The sequence below is a fragment of the Platalea leucorodia genome (assembly GCF_965183815.1).
Source record: "Platalea leucorodia genome assembly, chromosome: 4".
Taxonomy (NCBI): Eukaryota; Metazoa; Chordata; class Aves; order Pelecaniformes; family Threskiornithidae; genus Platalea; species Platalea leucorodia.
This window is the reverse complement of record NC_138826.1, coordinates 64,450,602-64,463,417: the sequence shown is the minus strand read 5'-3', so window position 1 is coordinate 64,463,417 and position 12,816 is coordinate 64,450,602. Positions and strand designations below refer to the sequence as shown.

At 36.1% G+C, this 12,816-nt stretch overlaps 1 protein-coding gene across 2 annotated transcripts in view; it reads right to left on the bottom strand.

The window, feature by feature from the left end:
* Nucleotides 1-12,816, bottom strand: part of KDM7A (lysine demethylase 7A) — a 72,970-nt gene that overhangs the window by 39,910 nt on the left and 20,244 nt on the right. For both annotated transcript variants that reach the window (XM_082310403.1, XM_082310404.1), the window contains exon 2: nucleotides 3,870-3,955. In XM_082310403.1, coding sequence (XP_082166529.1) covers nucleotides 3,870-3,955 — 86 coding nt within the window. The remainder of the gene's footprint in view (nucleotides 1-3,869; nucleotides 3,956-12,816) is intronic.

The window sequence follows — 12,816 nt, the reverse complement described above, 5'->3', positions numbered from 1 at the left end:
TTATAGCTATTTGCTAACCTGAAAACCAGTGCTGAAGCACCTGCTTAATGAGCCAACTATCCAAATACAGTAAAACGTCATAAATAATGAAGCTAGGTTTATTAAGTTTTCACAGCTATTTTCTCAGTCATAAATAATAATACAAGAAATTAGTGGCTAATACTAATTTGCAACAGAGTAGTTTCTCATAAATTCACTGCTGTTACAACAGCTCATTAAAATTGTAAGATGATACAGCTGCTTAAGAGATTTTATAGCACAAAGCCAACTTTTAAAAATCGCTTTCCAACACTTACTTAAAAACTAGAAATTAAAGTTGTTGTTTTGCTTTACTTAGTACTTGGCAACGTACATCATCCTTCCACAAGTAAGAGAACACTGAAGAACAGAAAACAGTAATGAAAACTTTTTCCACTTACGTATCTCTTAATTCTAGAGCTTTTATAACCCCTTAAAGACATTATAACAACAGTTGCAAGAAAAATAATTTAACTGAATGGATTCTCATGCCCAAATTAAAACAAAAAACCCAAACAACTACATAAGTTGAAAGGCACATATATAACACCTCCCCCTCCCAATCACTCCAAACTAGTGCTCACACTTTCTGTTCCTGAACACTGAGGCACAACCCACTGTGAAAATAATAAAAATACACACACCAAAAGTACACTAGACAGTTGCAGGGGGGTTAAGAAAAGGAAAGGAGTGTGCTGGAAGTTTTCAGGAAAAGTAAGCAGAAAGCTATTTTTAAATTACATTCCTTATACACTCAAAACAGTGGGCCAGTACCTGTACCTACTTTAGGCAAACACTTTTCCTTGCCTTCTCACACTACTAGTCTGTCTCACAGGTCACATACTAGACTTCAAATGGGGACCATCAAGAGGTATACATCTGTACAATGAGCCCTCAAGTCCTGGAAGCGGTTCTTTAAGTGATTCTCAGTGACCAAAAAGGCAAGAGAAATGTTAGCATAGGAAGACTGAAAAATTTTGAGGTGCATATAGTAAATCATACAATACCACTTCTAAGGCCTGGTACATCACCTCATATTGTCAGCTCAGATCAAACACTGGCATTACTACCACAATTTAAAAAACAAACAAACAAACAAAAAAAACCACACCCAAAAAACCAAAACAAACCAACAACAACAAAAAAACCCAAACAGGTGGGAGGGTACTTACAGAATTTGAGAAGATAAAACCAGATTAAGAAAGTAATGTCCTCTCTACCACAGTCCTGTTAACATTTACTGTACCTCATGCTCTCTTCAAGCTCTGGATTCTAGAGTCTAGTGACAGACCTGACTCCCAGCATTCATGCAAATAGAGCATTTTGAGACTTAAGGATCACTGAGAAAACTTTGCAAATAACAAAATATAATATGAAGACTCTAAACCAAATAAGCTAAGAAAACTCCATAGTGTATTACTATTTTTTTAGTTGCTCTTTTTTTGTTATTTAGGATTTGGGGATTAATTATTTAGCATTTTACACACATGGCTGCTTACTAAAGGTCTTGTAAAATTGTTGCTTTTCCAAATCAAGAAGAGAATTTATTTTTGTTTGAAATACAAGAAGAAATTAATTGGTTCTTCTGTATTATTTTGATCTTTACATCTAAAAATGCAGTAGCTTTCTTTTCATTATTGGAACTTTTACATAATTAATTTTGTAGGATACTGAAAGTAACCATCCATTTGGTAGGATGAAGTATGTGTTTCTTGTATATTTTTAGTAAATTTTTTACACTACGTCATCTGATTAGACACAAGTGTCTGCTGAAATCACAGATATACTTGCCCTCTTAAATCAAACAGCTGAATTTTTTACTCTTTCAAAACTCCTTCAGACAAAGGGATTTTAGAATATGAAGCTGTAAATAAAAACACTTTTTCTGCTTACATACATAATTTCATATGATTGAAGCACTCTGGAGCATTGCTGTAACACTTGAAGTCATGAGACATTAACAGTCTCTCTAAACGCTAAAGTAAGTAGAGCCCAAACCACAAACTATGATAGATTTGATTCTGACAGCTTAGCTGAGAGCAATTAATAAAATTCCAGGTGAAGACATATTTCAACATATCACCTCTGCTTCGGCTGATCAGTGACACGTCTGAAGCTACTACTGAATCTAGAAGATCTACTTACTTGAGGCAATATGAAGTAATAAGGATAATTTTTACCACAGATTCTTGTCTTTTTGAAAAGACTTCCAACACAAAAATCACTCTTATCTCACTGTCAAATTGCTGCAGGTGAGACAGCGCTCACATTAGAGCTAGCAGCCTCTGCATTACAAGAACGGTTATTCACAGGCATCACGGTGAAGCATACTAGTTCTCCCAAATCATGAAGAGAAAAGATGTTTCAAACGTACTAGTTTATTATTTGCAAAGTCTGATATGATCCCCCTTCTACTCCTCCTCCTAGTCCCACTATTCCACAGAAAAACCAGGTAGAAAGGTAGGGAAAGAAATGGCTGTTACTTGTATTCTGATTTACAGGAGAGACATGCAGATTTTTAACTGAAAATGACAACTGGAATACTAAAAACTACAAGCATGTAAAACAGCATTTATCTTAACTTTTAGCCCCCAACCTAAAAGTAGCTAACCCTGAACTCACATACTATACAAGACACATATCATGCAACATCCATTAATTACATCAATAAGTGATGATTTATCACTTTGTTCATACTCCAGAAGACTACCAGTGAGGGTGCAGTGGTTTTAAACTTATTTCTAAATGGTAAAATAAATTCAGCTTTCAAAAAATCCTAGATCTTAAGTCACTGCTGACTATTAATCATTATCTAAGTCTTCAAGCAAAAAAAAAAAAAAAAAACACAACCACCACATCAGAAAACACAAACAACCATGACTTAGTCCTTGGAGGTTAAAGACACACAGTGCATATAAACATTTTTCAGGTCTGAACATAGCAACTTAATTCATTGTTGGAAAGGTGAAATTCATTTTTACATTGTTTCCTTTTGAGAACAGAAGTCACGGGGAAAAAAATGTAGGGAGTTGGATAAAGCAGCATCCTTCAGTAGTTACAGAAATACAAAAACTGTTTTCTCCAGAACTGCAGTGTTACCATCTTTCCACTGCAGATCTCTACAGCAAATTTATCTACTGAGAGGAGAACCAAAGAAGAGGTCTCTCTTGCTGCTCTGTTTCACAGTCTCTTCTGGTGACTGGTGACTCATAAAACTTCATGAGGAACTTGGTGGAAGCTTGTTTGTAAATCAGAAAGCTGATATTCAGAGCTGTGTAACTCTGAAGAACAAAAATAGAAAAAAAAAAAAAAAACACCACCAAAAAACACACAAAACAAAACTCAGGAATTTCATATTCTCAGATTTCACTGGACTGTTGTGGCACACAGCCTACAATCATCAAGAAAGGTAAGAGAGCTAACTCCTACATTTTCTCAAAGTTGCCTTCCTAGGTATTAGAATTTTGATGATTAAAATATAGGAACCTTAAGCCGTCTTTTAGATTTTTTTTTTTTTATTTTATTTTTAATGACGATTCCCTAATTTTCATTTTGCTACTCTCTGTCAAGTCCAGGTTGTTTTTTTTTTTCTAGCTCCGTGCTCTTTAATTTCTCTAATCTATAGCGGTAGTTTTTATTTTATTCTATCTGCATCTCCAGATCAAGGAACCTTTCAGGATGGTTTGGTTTGTGGTTTTTTTTTTAATCAGCTCAGAGTTAGTCATGTAGAACGAGTACCTTCTAAATAATCAAATTCATCTTGAATGTTCTTCTGAACAGTCTTTTTCAATTGTACATGGAAAGAAAACAGACTGAAAGTGTAAAATAAAATTTGAATAACCCATACTTACTTAGAGAAGGCCCATGGAGAATTGCACAGTTGGGACAATGGTATAGATCAATGTCAACAGCATGGTGCTCCTCTACCCCAACACAGCTGGAATAATATTTTTTAAATGTTAATGAGAATACATGCAAGATTTATTTTTCAAGCTAAAAATAATTAAATCTTAAGTCTTTAACAGAACATGCATAGTCTACAAAATCGTAGAGATACCAAATTATCTCAACTACTGGGTTGCCACATAAATTTTGAGTAATAATTTAATCACTGAACAAAGAATGCAATTTAAAAAAAAAAAAATCATAAAAAGGAAACAAGAATCAAATTTCTTTAAAAATGAGTCCACAATATATACTATTACCCCTCATCCCCCCAAAACACTTTGATCCTAATTACAGGAAATCATTTAGGAAAAAAAATCATTCAAGCAATTTTCCTTTTAAAAGTTATGATTTCAAAAAAAATGCAGAAATCTATGTGCTGTCAATTTATAGAAGATATCATGGATTTTTTGCTTGTTTTTTCTTTTCTGTTTTCTGCAAAAAGCACATAACTGACTCCTACTCCCCAAGACAAATCAAGGAAGAATACTTTCATATTCTTCCCGAAATCTTTACGCTACTAGTACTAGCTATGTAAGTTACACAAATGACCACACAAATCACTTTGTAGAAGTGTTTTTGTTTTAAAATAGCAACAAGTATTTCAAAGAGCACTTGAGAGATGTAATGCTTTCCCGGTGCACGCTTTTTCCCAGACAAAACAGTCAAAGTGGGATTAAAGTTGAAGATCTTTATAGCAGTCACGACAAAACATCTACACTGCTGTATATCTAAGTAACACAATTTTAAAGCCAAAATGACGTACATTTTTCTTAGAAGTTGAAACACTAGAGGTTAATTGGAGAAGATGTGCTTTTGCACAAAGTTCTCAAGGAAAAAAAAAAAGTAATCCCTACTCGCTGGTAGAACTTGAATCCTGGCAGAGTTCTTTCTCTCAGAAGTTCATTGACACTTATAAAATTGCTGACTTTATAATACAGAAGCAAGACTACAACACTGAACATTTACACCAAAATTAGGTATTTATAATGCATTCCAGTAACACAAGAACTTGAACACTGCTCCATTCAGGTAACCCGTTTCACATCAAAAGTGTAATGACAGCTCAAACACTGAAGCTTTGAAATGACCCAGCTACAAGAAGTCTTTTCCCTCGCAGCCCAGTGCCAAAACTGCTGACAGGCTCCCGTAAGTGTCAGTACATGCTGCCAAAACAATATACTACAGTCAGGCATTCAAAGCGCACCAATGAGCAAATAAAATCTGAAACTGAAGAGCATCTCCCATGTAATTATCAATGAGAAGTCCACCATTCTGAATTCTCTGTAAACCGATTCAGATGGTTCTCCTACTTCTCCATTCACTACATACCACATGAAATTTAGAAATTGCATAGCTTTTTTATATACATACTATTTTAAAATCTAAATACAAAACTCAGCTGCCACAGTTCATCACAATTCTTGCAATATTTAGTATCTGTTTTAAGACCACAACTACAGGAATTGTTATTCCATGAAAATTCAGCTGATGTATAAACAAAAAGGAAGGCAGAAGCAGTCTTTAAAAATGCATGTCCCATTTCCTTCTCCTTGTGTTCTCTCTCTTTTTATAGAATAGATGAGTGACTCATAATCCTATGTATTATAAGAAAACCGTTTTAAAATGTACACTCTAAAAGCCCCAAATGAGGAGGCTGGGTTTGTACATCCTTAGGAATCCCATTATTTTAGCTAAATTTCTGATTTTTGAACAGCTAAAGATATTTATGTTGAACTGCATCTTGATCAAGTTTGCACAATTATTCAATGAAACACAGTGCTCCATGGGAAAACTTCACTTACTCCCTTTCCTTTTTCTTGGTGTTTATCTGATACACTCATCATCACCCGAATCAGATTATCTTGCTGACTAACAGCAAGAACTTTGCATCAAAGTATAGTAAAAATACCTTCAAGCTTTGACAATTGTTTATCATATTCTGTTTAAGAATGTTGATTTTATTGTCTCTTATAGAATGTTATGGATAGCCTGAAAATAAAACAGAAATTCTGTTAAGTACTAAACACTTTCTCTGACTCAATTAACCTTTCATGAAGGCACTTGGGGCTTTGTGTACAGAGACAGCAGGTGACACTGGAATGGTATTAAAATAGCTGGAATAGCCATTCAATAAAGAAAGCAAACATTTTCGGTCTACTATTTATGCGCTAAACACAGAACTGACTGGAAAGGCAAAACACTACCTGGGAGATACTGGAAGTGAATCTAGTAGCAGACACCTGACTGATGCAAAGGGCAAATGAGGTGCCAGCACCTGCAAGAACAAGCATTGCCAAGGATGCCACAGAGCATCACATATCAATCGCATACAGCACCATTACAAGTCACTTTCCTGAGTCCCTTTCTCCAACGTACGCAGATGAATGCGACATTAATCATTCTGGCTACTAGCAAGCAATCAATTACTGTGGTAAGTGCAACTTCAGACCTCAACCATCAAAGCAAGGTCACCAAGAGGTAGCAGAGAGCCTGGAAAGCATTAACGTACTCAAACACAGTAACACTCCCAATCAACTGATGTTTTCCTGAATGAAAAATCATTATGATCCTTCACCTCGCCATCCATTTGGGTTGAAATGTCTTTAGTATATATTACCTGGTTTCTGAATTGCTCATCTCCTGCAGGGACACTGTAGACTATTCCTCAGGAATGGTAAAAAGTTTACAGTATTACAAAATAAAAAATAAAATATAATAAAAATAATAATAAACAACTGTAGGTGACTATGCAAAAATACATCTCTAATTCTGTTCATAAAGGTGGAAGGCCTGAACAGGCCCAATTTTACTTGAAATGGTTCAAGAAGCAGTAGCAAGGTAGAAAAATTTAGTTAAAAATAAACTCCATGATATCAGTCTCTGAGTGGTCAGACTTTCGTAACTTCCCCAAGGTGTCTAGTATCAAGGCAAGGTCAGCAAGAGGTAGAAGAATAATCAGCGAAGTGCTAAGTTTTTTCACATACAAGATCATGCCCATCCCTGGCAACTGAAGAAACCCCTTGCTACTCAAAGTTCAAGGAACCAGTTCTCCAGATTTAAGTCTCACTAGAAGGTGAATGTTTTTGATTTAGTCTCAACTTGCCATTTGATGATTATATTTGTAACTAAGTAAAAGGAGCAAGTGTAAATCAAAAACAACCAGAAGAAGACTGTCTAACATACCTGATAGACAGCAATGGACCTCTGCTTTTCTGTAAAGGGAAAATAAGGCTTCTTTCACAGGGGGGCGGGGGTGGGGGAAGTCCTGCAGAGGCTGTTCTCTGCTGCAGCATTGCTATTGATTTAGAATTTAAGAGATGAGTACAGATAATTTGGTGTGACAGATTCAACAACTATTCCACAATTATGCTGGAATGCCTTGTACAAGGAGTTTGCAGAAGTCCAAAGCATTTACAGGAAGCATTATCCCTGAAGACTGCACGGTTGTACACAGTAAGCCACCCAAGGCACCTGGTACCTCTTCTCTCCTACAGCAGCACGTTGTCGTGAACAAGTATTGGATCCACGTCAGTCACCACACAGGCTGCTGCACTTTCCAAATCTAATACCTGCTTGCTCTCAGTCCAGTCTGGCTTTTCTCTTCCCTACTTCTGACGTTATCAAGCGTGACCACAAGATTTTAGAGATTGCTTAACTGCCTCTGTTGGTATGACTGAGAGAATCCTGGTTTAAGAAAAAAATCCAAAGCACTCTTGATTCAAGGCCTATTTTCAGTGTCCTTAAAGGGGCATGACTACTTGAAAAGCTATTTTATGTTATTAAAACAAGTACTGTATATACCCTACCATTACATAAAATTCCAAGTATAAAAGGGAATGATTACACACATAGCACTACAAAAGTCAAGATATGAGTAATGTTTGGATGCCCATTTTCCCAATTTAATTGTCACAGCTGAAAAGACTAACAGGTCAGATTATCAACTGTCGGCAAGATATTCCAACTAGGAAATTTCTGAGATTTCCTGTATACAGGGCACACTGAAAATATAAATCTTGAAAATTGAGAGATGTAAGCAATTCTCAGTGATCTAATAAAAGGACTGCAGAAAACAGATGAATCATCCTCAACATGGAAAAAATTAGTTAATTTGTCAAACAGCTGGGTCGTACACAGGACACCATCATCTTGGATTCCGACTTCCGTTCCTTTCCCTGATCACTTCAATTCCGTAAGCTCCTTTTTCACCTCTTTCAGTAGCATGTGGAAAACAATCTAACAGACTCTTCCTCCTAGATGCAATTGGACTTCTTATGAAGTTTCCCACAGTAGCTTCCACTTCTCTCAACACCAGTGCAACACTTGGTACCTTTAAGCTTCACCTAGCAGATGAGGAAATGTGACAGGCCATCACAGGAACATCTACTACTTCTTCAACAGATATTGTTAGATAGATATTGTTTTACAATTAGATATTGATTTACAGCTCAAAATTGAGCCAAAGGTTTTTTTAAGTCTCTTACTTTCTTCTTGGGACACACAAAGTTCAGGCCAAAGACCTCTTGGTTTTCCACAGTCTGACTTTTTTGCTGTCACTGTGCAGCAAAAATGCACATTCAGGACTCTTGCTAGCATGTTTAATTAGACACAATACCTTGCACCTTTTCCAAGCCATAAAATTACTGAAAATTACATTTTCCAAGATCCCCCTATATTCTCCCTGAATAAACACTACGGGTAATGCTCTTTTTCTTTCTCTACTATCCTATTTCTGAATAAGAACTCAGCACATCCTCTTCTTCAAGTCCACCCTTGCATCAGCACCCACAACCTTTCCTTGCTATGCCCCAGAGAGCACTGCAGGTTTTATCCAGTAAAATGAGAGGGGGGAAAAAAAAAAAAAAAAAAAAAAAAAAAAAAAAAGCACACATCTTGGCATGCAGTACGAAGAGATTAACAAAAATCCTGGAAGAGCGAAATACTAGGGGTATTAGAGCATGTTCCCTGTTACCAGGAATACAGGGCTATAGACGATTACTAGGGGTATAGGCATATTTCCTATTAACTCCCGTCCATTATCTGACAGAGCAGATCCCCCAAACCCTTTTTCAAATTCCAGTTATCCACAGAACAGCTGAGAAGATACATAGCTACTGAGTCCCTACAGGGGCTGAGGAAAGGAACAAGTAAATTCTAGAGGCAGCAAAGATTCATTAGTAACAGAAGAGTCTTAACTGTCCAAAAACTGAAGTCACTACCAAAGAGTACAGTTTCACATCGTATTAAACTGAGTGTAGCTGTTGCTGCTGAAAAAAAGGTCCCACCCTCCTTCCTCCAACTCTCTGACCATGGACTTCCATTGTTTCTCTCACCAGAACTAAACCATCAGGCAGCCACATGACAAGTCAGTTCAACAAGCTGATCCAAAGGAAAAAAAATAAATTGCCACTCAACTCACTTTTTCAGATAGGCTTTAGAAACCCTAGCAATAAGATTCCTATGAATAAAAAAAATAAATAAAATGTTACATGTTACAGTTACATGCAGTTATTTACCAAATCTATAACTTAATGTTATTTTCAAGACATGATATTTGAAAATATTCTGTTGTTTTATCTCTATGCTATTTTATCTTTCTAAAAATGATTGCTAAACCACAAGAAAGAGATGTCTGTTTATCAACTTATACCGACAATATACACATATGTAGAAAGAGGCTGACATATGCCTTTTTAGTATCAGGCCTTATTACTGAATTTCAAATCATCACAGGTGAGAGGTATTTCTACTAATATACTGAGCAAATAACTGTGTAAGGAGTAGGCAAGTATTACAGTAAACTTCTCAGTTTACCTGTAACAAAATCTGCAGTTGCTACTTTCAGTCCTGATCTGTTTGAGCGTTAACAAACCCCAAAATATTCTTGCATTTACTGTCAAAATTAATTAGCAAGCTTGCAAGTTATGCAAAGAACAGTTTCTCCTACTCCATCCCAAGAATGTAAAGAAAAGCATGGGGTAGGAAGTCAGTTTGGCAAATTTTAAGGAATTCTTGTTAGTCATGTAGTTCAAGCCTATTCTTTCCAAGTGGGAAAAGGATGCCAAGTAAGCAAGATTTACAGGTCAAAACAATGGAAGTACTAAAGATGACACTGCCACAACCAAACAGCCACATCTGTCACTCATTCAGCAACAATGTCAAAATACTTAATTAGGAATAGAAAGACAAAGTCATAATGTGACTATACTGTCTACAGACTACATACCGTCCCGTAGTGCAAAAACAGCTAAAAAATGAAGTTTATTTGAAGAAGAGTCTAAAACTTAAAATAAATGTAGTGAGCTTTAAAAACCTGAACCTCAACTGCCAGCTAGACTTTTCTTTTCCCCCTCTATTCAAAATGCATGCAATTACACTGAAGTAATAAAACTGACCAAAAAACACAAAGCAACATGGGAAAGTGCAAGGAACCACCAGCTATCTCTTAGTCTTACCACGATAAGCCTGGTAACAATTCTGGAATCACAATACTAGTAATTTTAGGCTTACAATTTGACAATTAAATAGTTTTAAGGAAGTGACAAACTTCTATATACTAGATATAGAAGCATACTGCCTTAAAATAAATTACAGAAAAAAATATCCAACATAAAAGTATTTGAGCTTTTGTTTTTGCCATACTCACCTTCCAAAACAAAATACCTTTTAAAAAGGAACGACTGGTATAAACACAACTCAAATAGCATGCATAAATACACTTTAAATAAAATAATTTTAAAAATAGAAAAACGGTTATCTGTAGCAAATATTCCCCTCTCTCAGAGCTACCACTTTTCTCCAGAAAAGAAATAACACATTTTTTAGATTTGTATAGAATATATGCATGTTCGCCCAACAGCATACATAGTTTTAGTACATATTCACTCACACACATTCCACCAACCAAGTTCTTAAGGACAGAAAAATGACATGCAAGGCCAACTCTCAAAATACCCCAACTTATTCAATATTACATGATCCTACAACACACATAAGAATCCCAAGAATAACAATGCTGCATGCCATAATACACATCATAAAACTCTGACCTTTGATTGTTCAGAGGCATCTGTTCTGACACTTCCAAAGTCCTAAGAGATCTTAGTCTACTTTAGATTAACCATCACATTGCACACTAAAAACGTAGATGTTCATTACATAGGTTTAGACTTGCCTAATGTAATTGAACCCTACTGCTTCTAAATTATGTAATATTTCTCTGAAATGAGGTATTGCCGTAACACAAACATGCAGACAGGTATATGATCCGTTATGATTTCCAAAGGGCGTTCTAAAGCCTCTGACTTCCTGGACCTCCAGAAATAAAATTTAAAGTTTGATAGCTATACTAGTGCTGTCCTTGCAGAAGACACTTTTGATGGCAATACTCACACACATTCTTCCACTGAGAAAGAAAATCAGTATACATAATTTCTCTCTCAAGTAACAGTGCTTTTCATTCCCTCAAAGCACAGAGGCTAAAATAAATAAAATCAGTACATGACATCTTGTCAAAGAAACCCCAGCTCCATAGAATGAATTCTGAAAAGTAGAAACCCAATAGGAAAATTATGACCAATGGAACAAAGCTGGAATAAATGCAACAATGGAACCAATGGACCCTTCTTCATCATGAGGGTGGTGAGGCACTGGAACAGGTTGCCCAGAGAAGCTGTGGATGCCCCATCCCTGGAAGTGCTCAAGGCCAGGTTGGATGGGGCTTTGAGCAACCCGGTCTAGTGGAAGGTGCCTCTGCCCATGGCAGGGGGGTTGGAACCAGATGATCTTTAAGGCCCTTTCCAACCCAAACCATTCTATGATTCTATAAAAGCTATCAAGTTACAGAATTATATAGGTTCAGTTACAGATACAACAAAACCTTCTACCTACATTTAGGGATGTAGCTGTGTATACAGCATAATCACCATAGTACCTAACATCTCAGGGAAACAACATTGATGTACATTATGTGTACAGTGATTCTTTCATTCCGTAATTCCAGTCCAGTCTGAAAATGAGTTGATATGTTTTTGAAACTGAACACATGCTTTCTTCCAAGATCTGGTTTTTAAGTACAATTAGTTCAATTTATTGAAATTGCTAGAATGAAGTTAAGAGAGAAAGTGCCATTACTTTTATAAAATACTTTGACAACTGAATATTTGGTATAATCAGCATAATCTTACTTCTAATCACCTACATTTATGAAAAAACTGTGTGGAGAGCTGATATTCTATACAATGATATCACGTAACTATTAGGAATTTAAAGCAAAAAAGTAAAATGACTGTTCAAACTGCAGTCAAAAGTAGTACATGCTCAGGAAATCCAAAGAGCTTTACATGCAAAAATACACACTGGAGGAAAACAACCTTTTCACTAGTCCGGCTTAATTCATAATAGCATCGACCAACATGGATTACGTGTAGCAGTTTTATGAGAGAAGTACTTTTCCTAATGTCGATTTCCTGGCAAGGCCAAGTTAACATTCCCAAAGTACTTCTGACGTATTCCTTCTGTTTAGTATCATCTATTAAGCACATACCCAATTTCTCCCTCCTTCCTATGCCAACTGAGATTTCTACTTATTCTTCCCAAGCAGCCTGATTGCATCAAGCTGCTTTAAAAGAGTATTTACAATTAATTTTTGTCCCTGTGCTTTTAGAATCATTGTTTTACAGAAACGAAGGTCTGTAGAAGCCTAGATCTTTTACTGTGGATTTTAGCAAAATAAGCTGCCTCCAGAAGATCAGAAAAATAACATTTAAGAAAACTACAGCAGACCTCAAAACTAAACAGTATGCCAGTGAGAGCAGAGAGAAAAGGCATTTTAAAAGCAGCAGTGGTAGT